Source organism: Durotheca rogersii (genome assembly GCF_024521655.1).
Source record: "Durotheca rogersii strain YMJ 92031201 chromosome Unknown GGS23scaffold_38, whole genome shotgun sequence".
Lineage (NCBI taxonomy): Eukaryota > Fungi > Ascomycota > Sordariomycetes > Xylariales > Xylariaceae > Durotheca > Durotheca rogersii.
Genome location: NW_026251269.1, coordinates 86,010 through 100,585, shown reverse-complemented (window position 1 = coordinate 100,585; position 14,576 = coordinate 86,010). Strand labels below are relative to the sequence as shown.

Genomic DNA, 14,576 nt, shown 5'->3' with positions numbered 1-14,576 from the left:
CGGCTGAAGGCAGGTACTCAATCTATTGTCTGAATATTAGACACCTATACCAGTTTTACTCTCAACTGGGTCGGTTGACAGCTGCAAGCCCATCTTTCCGCCTAGTTCTTTAGTGACAGCATCGAAGTCGAGCCGACGCTCGCTCGTTATCCTATGTGGCCCCCGTCCTAAGCTAGCCGAGAAGAGCAACGTTTCCTTTCGTAGATTTCAAGTCTCCCGTGTATATCCCAGCTATCCTGTTTTGAGGAGTGAGTGGAGGATCATGGCATGTATCGAGGCGAACGCCAGGCTGTCCAACTACGTGCCCGTCGTTATCGTTTATGCAGACGGACCCAACCCTGCGAGCTTGGTTGACCTAGTATTCTCAAGACAGGAGAGCAAGCTCCCTCTCATGCCCTGGGCAAAAATCGAAGTTTGAGCGGCGGCAATTTCGTGATGAAGCTTTCCAGTTCTTCAGTATCGAACTCCTCGCCAGTCTCGCCGGGGGCGAACGAGATGTCGAAGCTCTGGGCGATGCGGGAAATGGCGATGCGCAGGGCCATCATGGCCAAGTTCTTCCCCGGGCAAGCGGTAGGGCCTACCTTTGTTAGGAACATAATATCACTTCGAAGTCCTCTTCCCCCTGCGGAACCAAGCCTAAGTGGCTATTGATATCACTTACCTAGACCAAATGGTATGTAGGGCGCCTCGTTAGTCCCCATTTCGGCCCGCCGCTCTCCGAATCTTTCGGGCACGAACTCCGTCGCCTGTTTCCAGTACCGCGGGTCGGTGTGAATGATCTGCGTCGGCACGAAGACGTTCGTATTTCCAGGGATATGCTCCTCGTCGACTTGGATGCCCTGAGGCGGCGTCGTCCGAGTGCCGCCTATGAGCAGGGCTGGCTTTAACCGGAGGCTTTCTTCGATAATATTGTCAATATAGCTGATCGACTTTACCTTCTCGTAAGTCCAGGCTTCTGGAGTAGGCACCGCGGCGTCGACCCGAGCCTGCAGCTTCTTGAAGACGGAAGGGAACTTGGCCATATAATACAGAACCACCGCCAGTGTCATGGCGCTAGTATCGCTTCCCGCCACGATTATGACACGGGAATCCTGAATAAGTGAGTCTCTACTCGGCGAGGCGGACGAGTCTTTGGCGGCAACGGCTCTCAAGAGCCAAGAAGCGACATCTTGGGGGGACTTTTCGGGATCGAATTTCTAGAGAGTTCGAATCAGTGGGGCGTTTAACAGTTGATAAGTAATAATAAGAATGCTAGAGGAATGAGGCTTACGCTTTGGCTCGAGTCCAGTTGTGAGTTACACCAGTCGAAGAATGATTTATATCCCGACGCAAGAATTGGGATAGCCCCTATCAAGTTCAACAACCAGGGTACGTGGCTCAGTATAGACAGCATGCTCATATGACTGTGAAGAGCCTGAATAGCAGGATGCTCTATCCCGCGCGAGACGCACTCGAAGCTCTGTCCGAACCCGGCCTCGCCGGCGACGTCAAAGAAGAGGTACATTGTCCAAGTGGGCACGTCTATCCCATCATTACGCTGAGATAGCTGGGCGACAAAAAGATCAACCAGGTTCTTAACTCGCGGTTCGTACATATTCAAGGCTATTCGCTGCTTTAGCAAGCTGGTCGCAGCCCGGCTCTTGAGTGTTACCGGGACGCACCTTTAAATCCCATCCCCATGTCCCAGGCCTTACGCCTTCGCTTATGGTCCGCTGGGTCCGTCGCCATATGAACGGAGGATTTCTTAGAGTCTGTACTCACTTGGGTGTACCAAGATGACTTCCAACACTTCGAAGTTGGTCCATAAATTGTCGCAACGGCCGATCGTCGACGGATACTAAGCTCTCGTGGGCCTATTTGACTCGTCGTTAATCAGCAACTGCGGTAGTGGAGCATTTCTATCCCATGTTTACCTGATCGTACGAAGTCCCCATACTTCTCATGCATCTCATCAACATCCCTATGGTATCGGAGCTTCTTTGCTGCTCTCAACGAGGAGAAGATACGCGAAATCTTGAGGTCTAGGGGCCCAGGAAACCGGTTCAGCGGATGAAAGAATAGCCTATAGATGGTCATGCTGGAAAAGAGTCCTGCGTTGAAGCTGCCGGCGACGATGGAGAGTCGGGTCAAGATGTCGACAACAGGAAGACCGGCAGAGGCGTAAAGATAGGCGAGGCCAGCAATGATGAGGCAGACCATTCCGATGAGCTGATACATGAAGCGCTCCAGGAAGACAACGCGGGCGAAACCGAGATGGAACGTAACCCCTAACAGGCCGCTGTACATGGCGACTTGAGCAGCATGGCCCTGAGAGCCTAGGCCAAGGGTATACTTAGAGAGGAGAGATATATGCTCCATGGCAGCCATATTAAGGAACCGATGTACCAGTTGTGGGTGAGAAAGTGTGAGGATGCTTAGATGAAGAGGACTGACGTTTAGAGCTCGCAGCGGCGACGCTGCGGGTTCGATCAAGAGCGTTGGATTACTTATAGGGGAAGAAAGACTGGCCGGCCACATCCAATCTCCGGGATTCCAGCGCATCATTCTCACTCGCGATGGGAGGTATGGGGTGTATTTTCACCGGCTAGAACTACCGGGTTTCTCATGCCCGACATCTGCAGGTTGGGGCATAAGTCCGAAGATGAGATGATGGCATACCTACCACCTACCTGCACTCCCTACATATTACACACATATAAAACGCATACAACCTCCTCCTGCACACGCAGATTGGCTATGCCCTCTTCCCATCGACATGTTTGCGGGGTAGGTGGTCAGCTTGCCATCGTCATACTATGGTCGAGGTCTGAGTAAGGGGATCGATTTTTACCTGAACATACATACCTAGGCATATATCAGCGATCATGGTTGCATCGTAGCTTTATCAGAATCAAATAGATAGTCGGCGCTTTGGGGTCACTTGGGATGAATTGCCTATCGATTGTCTTCTGTAGGCGTTGGATGGTGGTAAACTCAGTAATATAACTATCGGAACTTCTTCTCGTCGATAAGGTGTGCAGTCACCCAGATGGTGTAAATGCGGGTGTGGCGTCAGCACCGACTGCTTCAGCTCGCGAAATATATCTATTTTTATTTGCCTGTATATCTTCCGCCGTGACGTCTATATCTACTTCGATAGTATCATCGCGATGCAACAGTCAGTTTAGCGACAACCCCTCCTCCCCTCCCACTCCCACACCAGGCAGGGCAGGGGGGCCATCGGGTCTGGCGCCATCAGCGACACCACGTCTTTGCTGATCTTTGTGAACTTCTTTGTAAACGCTTGTAAAGGCAGACTAGGCAGGTAACGCTGGATATGGGCTCATTATTCGAAGTCTCGTCGTCGGTCGACCTCCCAGACCAAGACTCTGCCAAGTCTCTGTTGGCCGTTGGCTCCGTCCATGGCGAGCGCCAAGCGCCACCCTGACTCCATCTGAAGGCCTTGGCTTGATTTCAGGAGGCTGACCAGATCGACTTCGCGCTCGCCTTGGTATTTTCTCCTCTTCCATCACCATCTGATCGCATCATCTTCGCACCCAACCCGTCGAGGCTCTTCGCCGCCCGCCATTGCCATGCACTTATTATAGCGCGCACAGATTCGCACACGTGGTTCCAGGGCCCTCACTCGTCACCGCGTGGCATCCGCTGCCGCTTTGGACCGGGGCCATTACTGGGCGGAAGTGGATCAGTCTGGCATCCTCGAGACCACGACATATCCCGACGACCATCGTCATCTAGGCCAACCGATACGAGGGAGGCTCCGAGAGTCGTCTATCGCCCACTCACTCCCTGCACACCCCCACTCCCCTCCCCGTTTCGGACCATGGCGGGAATCGTGGACGCCAACAGCACGTGCAGCACGCGCAACGCGCTCCGCAACATCACCGACTTCGCGTGCGGCGTGACCTTCTCGTACCGCAGCTGGGCGCTGGAGTCGCCGCCGGACATGCAATACGGCGTGGTGTCCCTGCAGCAGTGCTGCGACCAGGTCGGCGCGCGGGTGCAGCGCATCCCGGGCAACACGGCGTGCGAGATGCAGTTCTGCGAGGTGCCCGGGGAGACGATGCTGGACGGGTCGATCGGGCCGCCGCGCAAGGTCGAGACCTGCATGACCTTCGTCGACGAGACCGACCTGCCCGAAGACATCGCCCAGGACATCACCGGGGCCAGCCACTGGTGCGTTGTCCGCAACTACGACGACACGCTGGCTGCGTCCGATGACACCGTTGCTGTTACGGCGGCCGAGGCCCCGCCTAGTTGGACCTCCGCGGCCTTACACCCGCTTAACGTCCCGACAGTGCGCCCAGCCAGCTCGACAGCCGGCGCGGCGCCCACGCCGACGAATGGCGGAAGCGGCCGGTACGACAGCCAGAGGGCATCAGACAGTCTAAGGATATGGACCATCGCCGTGCTAATGTTTGTCGGCCTCGTCGCGGCCCTTTGATGGGATGTCACGCCCGTCTGCAGCACTGAAAAGTATTCGTCCGGCTCTAGAACTGTTGTCGCAACTTGTTGCGCCCCCCCTCTCCGTCGGGATCACCTTGGTTACATCCGTCCTCCCGAGTCGCGCAAGGCAAGGTGATGTAACGCGACGAATGCTCCCAAGTAATACTCGAGCAAGCGAGCTATCTATTGGCGCCATGTAGTTCGAAAATCATATGTCGGGAAAGGAGTGGTGCTGCCGGATGTCTTCCGACAAGTAGTGGCAGGATACACCTAAGGGGTCGGCTGTGTTGTTGGCGACGGTGAGGCCCAAGACGGAGTCGGCCGCTCGCTCGACGGGTATCGGGCGCAGCGAGCTTTCAGCATATCCAATCGGTTACGAACCCCGGAGGTTACCACGCGAGAGACGAGGGCTCGATGCAGCAGGAGAATTCACATCGGCGAATCCCCATGGAGAGTTGTGTATATGGGTGCTTCCTTAACAGGCAGCTTACGCGCCGCCATTTTTAATACCTACTGCCCTTCAGCCATATGATCGTCGGATTAACGAGAGAGATATCAACACATAATATTTCCGAGGAAACGTTTTATTACTGTAAATATCAAGTATCGTTCATTCAGGCCAGCGTTACCTACCTACTTCTTTATGCTTATAGTATTTGTCCTATTTATCATAATTCATCGTTGCTTGAAGGGGGAACACCAGGTGAATTGAGGAGGATGGTTGGCGATTTCCGACCGGCAGTCAAAAGGAAACTAAGTCTATAGCGCTGTTGTTAGTAGTTATATATAGAAGACTCTCTATATCGGGCCAAGTTACGTCGTTGTAAGTCATAAGCCCAACGATCTACAGCCAAAATGCACACCGGGGGAAGGGCGACTTGCTGATTCGAATGAAGATTTCCGCTGATCGTCCCTCGACATGTTGCCCAGGATCCGCGACGATGCGGGGCAACCCAGCACTACAGCGTCTCCCTTTCTCGGGTGTCTCTCAAACAGGAAGTTCGGGAGACGGGACGTTGCAGTCTGATCGGCACAAAACTCGCCTTCTCCATTCAGCTCTCCCTCTCCTCATCGCCTATTACTTGACTTAGTCACTGCTGCTACTTACCTTCCTACATTCTTCCCTGCCTTGACGTGAGCATCGCGGAAGACGGCGACGTGGACGCACGATACCTAGGAGGTAATCGCCCGCCCTATATCCACCCGAGTCCGTGCCCTCGCCCGTTACGGAGGGTGGAGAAGGATATTTGATGCGGGAAAATTCAGGTTAAATGCACAGGGACAAATCGATCCTCTGAGATACCCACCCCTTGCACTCTTCCCCGCAAGAAACGGCTTGAAGAAGATGAGGCCACGCACACTCGCAAGCGGCAGCGTAATTCTCGCTGCCGGTCTGTCATACGCTCAGGACGAAACAGGGGAGAATCCGGGTTGGCCGCGATGGTGTGGCAAGGTCTACGCGAGTGGGTATCCGTCCTTCGAGCCGGGCGGGCACACGACGGAGCCTGCGCCGGCGAATCCGGATGGTGCATTGAATCTGCACGTGCAGTTCAAACCGCGACATAGCATCTATCTCGAGGGAGAGACGCAAGGGTCTTTTGTGGTCAATGCCGCCCTCTCGCCGTGGTTCGGCGAACTATGGACGGACACCACAGCTACCAACGAGGGATCAACCGCCGAGCTCGCTTTCACGATTAGTCTCACATCCGAAGACGGCGACGCCAACGCACCCCTCGTCGAGAGCAGCATACCTATCGACACAACTGGAGCCGTATTCGACTTTTCCCTGGAGGGCCTCGAGCCCCGCACGTCGCCGTACACAGTCGTGTTCTCGGGGCGAGCCGGCAACGGCTACAACTACACGGCGACGAGTGAGCTACGGTTCCTGCCAGAAATAGCGCCGGGGCACAGCGCGACCAAGATCGACAACCTAAACGGGGGAATACTGTTTCGCAACGAGCAGACGGGCGGCGAGTTCGTGCCGCTGCTGCCGTACGGATACTACGGCCTGTATAATGGGTCGAACAGCACGGCCGAGAGCGAAGCGTTCGTACACGAGTACACGAGCGGCGGCGAGGGCCTCAACGCGATCGTGTCGCTGGCCGGGTTTGCCGACACGAACCCTGTGTACGACAGCATGGACGCGTCGACGATGCGGTTCATGTTCGATCTCCGAGGCTCGTACAAGGACCTCGAGGTGGTCGAGAGGCGGGTTAATACTATCAAGAACCATAGCTCGTTGTTCGCGTACTGGACTGCCGACGAGTAAGTCTTGCTGCTTCCTCTCCTCGCCTGTGTCTATCTCTATACCTCTGCCGATCGATTTTATTACCTATATTCTACTTGCTGACGGACCTGGCGTAGACCTGACGGCTGGCAAGTCCCGTTTGATCTGCCGCCGGCGGCGCAGGCCCTGATCCACGAGCTGGACCCGTACCACCCGGTTGCAGTGACGCTCAACTGCCAGGACTACTACTTCGCCGAGTACTCGTCGGGGGCGGACATCCTGATGGCGGACCCGTACCCGATCGGGATCAACACGACCTGGACGAAGTGGGGCACGACATGCAACGCGACGTTGGGCGACTGCGGCTGCGACAACTGCGTCGGCGACGGCGTGCGCGACGTAGCGCGTCGCTTTGACGACCTGCAGCGATACGAGCGGTGGCTCGGCCGCTGGCCGCTGGCCAAGTTCCACAATCCGCAGGTCTTCCACAGCGATGACTACTGGGCCCGCGACCCGACGACGGGGGAGGCATTCGTGATGAACGCGCTCGCTTTCAATCGCGGCATCACGGGCATCTTCGGTTGGACGTGGCCCAGCAGCCAGGAGCTTTTCGACGCGCACTCGCGCATGGCGGCCGCGGTTACGAAGCCGCCCGTCAGCGATTTCCTGCTCGGCGGCCAGCCCGTCGGTAGGATTCTAGTCACGGTGCCGGCCGGTCAGAGTGTGGATGAAGAGCTCTTGGAGGGGTCGTATTGGGTGAGCGGACACCAGGTACTGGTCAGCATAGTCAATGCTGGGACTGTCGATATCAACGAGCGCCCTACGGTAGCACTGCCAGTGCCTGTAGCAGGTATCGCGGCTGTACCGTTCGGCGACCTCGCCTGGGAGTTGCAGGATGGCCAACTTGCTATTGACGCGTTACCCGCCATGTCCGTTAGCTTCGTAATCCTGGATCTGGAGGAGAGGTAATGCCATGAAATGACGATCTAATGAGAATAAATATGATTCTCCAGTTTAGTACTCGAAAGATTCATAAATAAGCCAATGCTCGCTTAATGTAATAGATTGAGATTATTCATTCGTTGGATACTACGCTGCGAGAACCGTTCAGGAAAGCGGTCAACTTCCTTATCTTATCATTTCCAGGCAATACGAAAATAATTGAAAAAAGTAGCAGCTGTCTGGCCAGCGTCTACAATTACTGCACCTGCTAAGCCCGTAGCTGGATGCCCTCCACACTCTGTTACTGCATACGGCATAACACACGGAATACTACACACGCATCAATGGCTGGGCCGAACTCGAAAAAGAGGAACCATCAAGACGTTGGCTCCAAGTCGAAACCTCAACGACCCAAGAAGAAGCAGAAGAAAGCCCAGTACCACAGCGACTCGGACGAAGAAGCCGCCAACCCTGACTTCCACCCCGTCAACCTCCTCGACTCTGACGACGACCTCGACCTCGACAATGCGGCTGTCGATGACGTCGGGTCGCTGTCGGGTTCGGACTCGGAGTTAGACTCAGCAGCATCCGGTTCGGACCTGAAGTTGGGCGATGACAACGCCGACGCCGCACCTCAATCAAAACGAGCCGCGCCGCGGCGGAAATCGCCGGCGAAGACGAAGAAGGCCCCAAGGGACGACAAGTCCGGGAGCGGGGGGGCGGCCGAGGGCCCAGACGGCGAAAGCGTAGACGACAGGGAAGGAGAAGAAGAAGAGGATGAGGAAGAAGAAGAAGACGACTACGACGACGACGACGCCTCGGCCGCGGCGCGGGCGAAGTCGAAATCGAAGCGCAACGACCCGGACGCGTTCGCGACGTCGATGACGAAGATCCTGTCGACGAAGCTGTCGTCGGTGCGGCGCGCGGACCCGGTGCTGGCGCGCAGCAGGGCGGCGCAGCGGGCGGCGCAGGCGGCGGTGGACGCGGCGCTCGAGACCAAGGCGCGGCGGCACCTGCGGGAGCAGAAGCGGTTGGCGCAGGAGAAGGGGCGGGTGCGGGACGTGCTGGGCGGCGACGGTGGCGAGGCCGCGGCACCCGCCACCGAGTCCGCCCAGCAGACCGAGCGCCGCCTCCGCAAGGTTGCCCACCGCGGCGTCGTCGTCCTGTTCCGCGCCGTCCGCGAGGCCCAGGAGCGCGCCGCCGCCGCAGACCGCCAGGCTCGCCGCGACGGCGCCGTCGGCGTCGACGGCCGCCGCCACAAGGCCAGCGAGATGAGCCGCCAGGGCTTCCTCGACCTGATCGCGGCCGGCGGCGGGAAGCTGAAGAAGGGGGGCCTCGAGGAGGCTTAGCTGAGCATGGTGGTAGGGGGGACAGCACGGTGGAGTGTAGGCAGATCTACATATGGGGCTCCTTTGGGAGGTTGTCTTTTTTTTTTATACCTAACAGGAATGATACCAGAGCAGAATTGACTTGGTCAACATGGTCGCGTTAGAGTTGGGGGGTCTCTCAATCTCCCACGTCCTGCAGCCGTATGTGCCGCTGAGTTTATCATACACGATTTGCGCATCGCGAGACGATGTGTGGCCCGGGCTGTAGTCCTACTTAGAAACTAAACCCTCTCCCAAGATCACACCCCGCGTTTTCGGCGCTGCCGCCCTCTCTTCAAGCGTCTGCAGGCATAGCTGCGGGCTACATTGGTACAATCCATCCGATGATCTATCACATAAATGCCCCTTTCGCCGCTGTCCTTTTTGGGTATTCTCCCCTTCCCCCCTGCTCGACGCCCACGCAAGCCGCACTTGGATTTAAGGTAGGATGGGTATGCTCAGCTGTTGAAGTCGCTCGCTTGGAGGTTGCGGGTCATGGAGGGGAGGCGGACGCGGATGCCGTCGAGCTCCTTGGTCATGAGGACCTGGCAGCCGAGGCGGCTGGTCTCGGTGAGGCCGAAGGCGAGGTCGAGCATGTCGTTCTCGTCGTCGCTGGGCTCGGGGATCTTGTCGTAGTAGGCGTCGTCGACGATGACGTGGCACGTCGAGCACGCGCACGACCCGCCGCACGCGCCCTCCATCTCGAGGTCGTTCGCCTGCGCGATGTCCAGCAGGTTGTCGCCCGCCGACACGGCGAACTCGTGCTCCCTCTGCTCCTTGTCGACGAACGTTATGGACAGCCTGATGGGTGGCGAGGTCAGCTCACCCGCGCATTACAGCGTTATGCCTAGTTTGTATATGCGACTGCACCGAGGAGAGGAAGACGGGGAGAAGGGGGGGCGTGAATCTTACGCTTCGCCGGGTTTTGGTGGTGTTATATGCCCGTGTCGGCGCGTTGCAGAGGCGCTGAATTGTCGCACCAGGGCCGACGAGGGGGGTGCGCGAGGATTCCAGATGAATGACGGACTCGGCTTTAGGATGCCGCTACATGACGACGAGAACACGGGTCGGGTTGAGCGTGTAAGAGACTGGAGAGAGTAGGATCGAAGGTGCTGCCAGCTTCGGACGAGACTTCGGGGCGCTGACATGGCGGGGTCGAGGGCAAAACCTCAGCGCGTGACAGGCGAATCCGGGGGGCCCGGCAACAAAGCTGGAGATGTGGAATATGAGGCAAAACTGCACCGGATCTTATGAGAGCTGGGAGAGGAGCAGGAGGAGGGGGTGAGACAAGGAAGAGGAAGAGGGACAGGGAATGAGAGAGGCAAACTGAAAATGGTGAACTGCTAGGAGGCGGGGATGGGAATTTGGCTCATGAGGCGGATTATTGATCTCGTCGGTCTCCCTCGACGGTGGACGGGCAAGATCATGGTATGGTGATGTGTCTGTCTCACTGCACGGATGACGGTACGGCGACTAACAGCACTACAAATCGGGCAACGTCGTAGAGTATCGACAGCGTCCTGCATCTAACAAGACGAAGAAGATGTCGTGCTTGGACGTGTGAAAGCCGTCGACGGCATGCGACGAGGGCTGGGATGGGACGGCCTGGCCTGGCGAATGGGAGCAGAGGTATTGCACTGGCCTGGATAGCTCCGAATAAAATCTTCTCCAATGGCGGCGGGCCGAGTCCGTGGTCGATGCAGAAAAACCGAAGATGCGATATGCCTCTTATCTAATCGCGCTCCTCGGTCGGGGACTGGCACTTTCGTCCGAGCCGCACCCGTCTCAGCTTCGGCGAATGGAGGGGTTGATCCCCCTCCCCCTCCCCGCCGCCGTGCTTTTCCCCCTCTTAACCCCGAGATGTTCGCCCAGCTTTAAAGGCCTTGTCCGGTCTCATCTTATCTTATCTCAATTCTTGGCTGGGTTTTCTATTGAGTAGGTAGTATATTTTCTCTTTTTTTTCTTCTCTCTCCGGCTTGGCTCTCGCTTATCGATACGAGATCGCGGGACCAGCGCAGTGCGCATTTATCCGTTTCCCTGTTACGACCGCCGGCTTGCTGCTGTGGCTGCGTGACATATCGATTATGTGCGCAGATCATCGTGCATAACCCTCCTTTGCCCCCTGCGCTATGCCAGTTTTATTCGTTTTATTCCCACTTGCTCCCAATATATGCAGTCTGCACACCCCACCTTAGCTAATTAATGCATGTTCACCGACCTTTGCCAGCCTTCCCCGTCCCATCATTCCTCTCGCGTACATACCTAGGTATCTCTTATCCACGAGGACCACGGTCACCGTCTCCGCCTCTGCTGCCCCTCAAGCACAGAGTGGAATATAGCAAAGCACTGCAGCAGTAAGACGGGCCGCTCTCGGACTACCTCGAGATGGCCTCCATCCGGGAAGGCGTCAATCCCCTGCGCCCGTACTACATCCCGCCCACCATCGGAGACCAGGTTGAGGCGCTGCCTTCGCGACCGAATCCCTTCTCCCACTCGATTGCGACGGCGCCGACGTCCACCCCCAATAAGTATGCGTCGAGGGCGCGCGACATCTTCTCCGACATAGACTACAAGGACCACCTCGACGACATATCCCCCAGCACCATCCACTCCGTCAAGCAGTTCGTCGACGAGCTGCTATGGAAGTACACCTCCGTCTTGATGGCCCAGCCCTTCGAGGCGGCCAAGACGATCCTGCAAGTCCGCAACCAGGACGACATGGGTGGTTTGGAGGCCCCTCCAGAGAAACCCCCGCGCGCGAGCCCGAGCCTCGTCGCCCCTAAGCACTCCATATTCGACCAAGTAAGATGGGCGCGTGATCATTTACCTGCTTTGCGATATCGCATCTACCTATCTCCTACATCGCCATCCCTTCCTATGTGCGCTGGAACTGACCGCAACTGGTAGTATCCCGACTCCGACTCTGACCCGGAAGAGTCGGCCTTCTTTGGTGCAAGTACCCCGTACACGCCCACGCCCTCCTCGCGATCGGGCACCCGACGGGGATCGTCGCCGGCGGTCTCGCCAACGCGAAAAGTACCTGACAAAGCCGTCCTCCCCCCGCACCAGCTCCTTCTCCGCCGGCCCGACTCGATATTCGACGTGATCTCCCAGCTTTGGGCGAAGGAGTCGGTTTGGGGGGTCTGGAAAGGGACCAATGCTACGTTCCTCTACACGGTGCTACAGTCGCTGCTGGAGAACTGGTCGCGCAGTCTCCTTAGCGCCCTTCTAAACGTCCCCGACTTGGGTCTCAAGGACGACGTCGATAGGCTGGTTGACATCGCCTCCCCTTACCCCTGGGCGTCGCTATGCGTCGCCGCTACGGCCGCCGTCGCGACGGGCCTTATCCTGGCCCCCCTCGACTTGGTTCGGACACGATTAATCGTTACGTCTACCGGGCACGTTCGGCGCCGGACGCTGGCAACACTACGGTCATTACCTTCGTTGGTCTGCCCCCCGGCGCTGCTGGCGCCCACCATTCTCAACTCTCTCGTCCACCCCTTCCTCACCTTATCGACCCCCCTTGTCCTCCGGTCGCAGTTCCTCATCGACCGCGAGCAGTCCCCCCTGACCTTCTCGGTCGCCAAGTTCTGCGCCTCGTGCGTGTCGTTGTTTGTCAAGCTACCGCTCGAGACCGTCCTCCGTCGCGGCCAAGTCGAGGTGCTATCGAGGCCGACGTATCTACAAGCCCTCGACCAGACGGAGAGGCTAGAGATGGTCGTGCAGCCGGGGCCGTACCGCGGTGTTTTCGGCACCATGTACGCTATCGTAGCCGACGAAGGCTCGCGAGCCGTTGCGGCGGTGGGTAAGATGCCGACGCAAGGTAAGAAGAGGAAGCCGAGCATAGCGAAGGTCGTGTATAAGAAGGGCCAAGGGTTCAGGGGGCTTTGGCGAGGTTGGAAGGTGAGCTGGTGGGGTCTGGTGGGCTTATGGACTGCTGGCGTCGCGGGCGGCGGCGGTGAGGGAGAATTTTGAGGTGGTTATGACATCGCTTCTCTCGTGCAACCATTTTCCCGTTATCATACCTCGAGCCGAGTGGCTGGCGGAATAGGGGAGAGGAACGGACAGGTGGACGGAGTTCAGGTGCCGATGCGTTGGGCCCCCCCGGCTTGGGCAGGCAGTATATTCCCTACTCAGCGTGAACGTGTATATGTCGGTGTGCGGGGGGTGGAGGGAGAAAAAAAAGGAAGAAGAAACGAGAAAAGAAAGCGGCACAAAAGAAAGAACACTTTCACGAGATACGGAGACACGGCATGATATCCTTCTATACCTATTGTTGTACCCTTGAGATTCCGCCCTTTGCGACCCCGAGCAGAAACACGAGATTTAGACCAGTTTGACATACTCTCAACTTCACGTTAAACCCGATGCCCAGCGGCATTTCGCTTAAGGAAAACAGCTTTCGATTCCCTGGTGTCCCCTAACAGGTCAAGAGAGGGGGCACGTGAATGAATGTATTCATCTCCACCCTAGACACCTACACACCCGCCCCCTTTTCCGCAACGTCGGGAGTAGTATTGCTTCCACCACATTTTCCTATTAGCGAGGACAAGAAGCTCCAGGAGGCATCCTCCCCCCACACAAGCGGAAGGGGGGGGGGGCACCAAAAGGATCAAGTCTACGCCACCACCGTCACCACGTTACCACGTACATATCTTCCTAGATACGTATTCGCGATCAGACGATCCGCTGAGATCTTGCTGAGGACCCCTGGGACGACTCTGCAATGGACGACTGCGATATACCTAGTCTACACACACGAAGGTGTTTCGAAGGCTTTTGCGGTGTAGCCGCCTACCCGCGTAGGGGGGGACACTAGGAACACTAAGATGGCCGAGAAGAGGAAAAAATTACCACTAATCAAACCCCCGCTCTCGTACGGCTTACTTCTCGAAATTTCACATACCACTTCCACGATGTTCCAATCTCACCTTGGACGGCGTCGTTGTGGCTCGAACGAAGGTGGCACGAACCCGCCCCGGGGTATACTTCCGCTTACGGCCAGGCGAAACGGCGAAGGTGGAGGCACCCGGGGGTGTTCTAATGTAACCCATCCCGGCGAAAAACGTGATGCGCGACAGGGGTATTGGTAGGTGGAGTAAATGGAATCGTCAAGGCGGACGAGGTTGTTGGCTCCGCAAGCCCGTTCCTTGCCTCGCATCCCGAGGATGATCCCCCGCTGATTCGCAATCGATCGCTTCTCTGTGCCCACCCGCACGCTCTCGGTTGACCCCTTTTCATTGTCGGCGGACGCGCTGGACGTGAAGCACAGGCGCGAAAACAACAGACAAACTGAGAAACGGGGCAAGTCGAGCCGGCTCGCCGTACCGGACCAACAAGTCCACTACTATTTGCATAAGGGGAAAAAAGAGAAACAAGCCATGCTCCAGACGACGTCGGCCACGTAATGCCATGATGCGACGGGGATGGATGGGATGAGATAGCCGTCCCTGTAGCAGGCCCCGAAGCCGTCTGGTTCTCTCTTCTGGTTAAGGGGGCGCCGGGTGGGGGACACGCGCGCCGAGCTCTACCGCCTCTTGGTCCACGCCGGAGATAAAGGCGTCAAGAGTATGCGAGATTAGCAGCATGGATAG

The 14,576-nt window shown here is 57.2% G+C and overlaps 6 protein-coding genes across 6 annotated transcripts; 4 read left to right on the top strand and 2 right to left on the bottom strand.

The window, feature by feature from the left end:
* Positions 1–389: 389 nt before the first annotated feature.
* On the bottom strand, positions 390–2,286 carry GGS23DRAFT_607777 (putative benzoate 4-monooxygenase cytochrome P450; the record flags this gene model as incomplete). Its single annotated transcript, XM_051520103.1, has 5 exons — positions 390–577; positions 662–1,196; positions 1,271–1,602; positions 1,662–1,853; positions 1,914–2,286. The coding sequence occupies 5 exons, from the start codon at positions 2,284–2,286 to the stop codon at positions 390–392; spliced, it is 1,620 nt and encodes a 539-aa protein (XP_051367747.1).
* A 1,383-nt stretch (positions 2,287–3,669) lies between these two features.
* GGS23DRAFT_342179 (uncharacterized protein) lies at positions 3,670–4,767 on the top strand. Its single transcript, XM_051513056.1, has one exon. It carries the CDS (start codon positions 3,824–3,826, stop codon positions 4,442–4,444), a length of 621 nt encoding a protein of 206 aa, XP_051367746.1. The 5' UTR covers positions 3,670–3,823; the 3' UTR covers positions 4,445–4,767.
* Positions 4,768–5,791: 1,024 nt separating this feature from the next.
* On the top strand, positions 5,792–7,642 carry GGS23DRAFT_600777 (uncharacterized protein; the record flags this gene model as incomplete). The annotated part of the gene is made up of 2 exons (XM_051519121.1): positions 5,792–6,711; positions 6,811–7,642. The coding sequence occupies 2 exons, from the start codon at positions 5,792–5,794 to the stop codon at positions 7,640–7,642; spliced, it is 1,752 nt and encodes a 583-aa protein (XP_051367745.1).
* A 317-nt stretch (positions 7,643–7,959) lies between these two features.
* GGS23DRAFT_600776 (Rrp15p-domain-containing protein) lies at positions 7,960–8,964 on the top strand (the record flags this gene model as incomplete). The annotated part of the gene is made up of 1 exon (XM_051519120.1): positions 7,960–8,964. The coding sequence occupies one exon, from the start codon at positions 7,960–7,962 to the stop codon at positions 8,962–8,964; it is 1,005 nt and encodes a 334-aa protein (XP_051367744.1).
* Positions 8,965–9,202: 238 nt separating this feature from the next.
* GGS23DRAFT_342094 (ferredoxin) lies at positions 9,203–10,227 on the bottom strand. Its single transcript, XM_051513055.1, has 2 exons — positions 9,895–10,227; positions 9,203–9,783 (listed from the first exon to the last, which is right to left on the bottom strand). Exons 1-2 carry the CDS (start codon positions 10,128–10,130, stop codon positions 9,441–9,443), a joined length of 579 nt encoding a protein of 192 aa, XP_051367743.1. The 5' UTR covers positions 10,131–10,227; the 3' UTR covers positions 9,203–9,440.
* A 997-nt stretch (positions 10,228–11,224) lies between these two features.
* On the top strand, positions 11,225–13,194 carry GGS23DRAFT_342032 (mitochondrial carrier domain-containing protein). Its single transcript, XM_051513054.1, has 2 exons — positions 11,225–11,784; positions 11,890–13,194. The coding sequence occupies exons 1-2, from the start codon at positions 11,368–11,370 to the stop codon at positions 12,955–12,957; spliced, it is 1,485 nt and encodes a 494-aa protein (XP_051367742.1). The 5' UTR covers positions 11,225–11,367; the 3' UTR covers positions 12,958–13,194.
* The last annotated feature ends 1,382 nt before the right edge of the window (positions 13,195–14,576 follow it).

Coding starts and splice junctions, on each gene's coding strand:
- GGS23DRAFT_342032 (XM_051513054.1), top strand. CDS start 11,368: ATGGCCTCCATCCGGGAAGGCGTCAATCCCCTGCGCCCGTACTACATC. Junction 11,785..11,889: donor AGCACTCCATATTCGACCAA/GTAAGATGGGCG, acceptor CGCAACTGGTAG/TATCCCGACTCCGACTCTGA.
- GGS23DRAFT_342094 (XM_051513055.1), bottom strand. CDS start 10,130: ATGTCAGCGCCCCGAAGTCTCGTCCGAAGCTGGCAGCACCTTCGATCC. Junction 9,784..9,894: donor CCACCAAAACCCGGCGAAGC/GTAAGATTCACG, acceptor GCCACCCATCAG/GCTGTCCATAACGTTCGTCG.
- GGS23DRAFT_342179 (XM_051513056.1), top strand. CDS start 3,824: ATGGCGGGAATCGTGGACGCCAACAGCACGTGCAGCACGCGCAACGCG.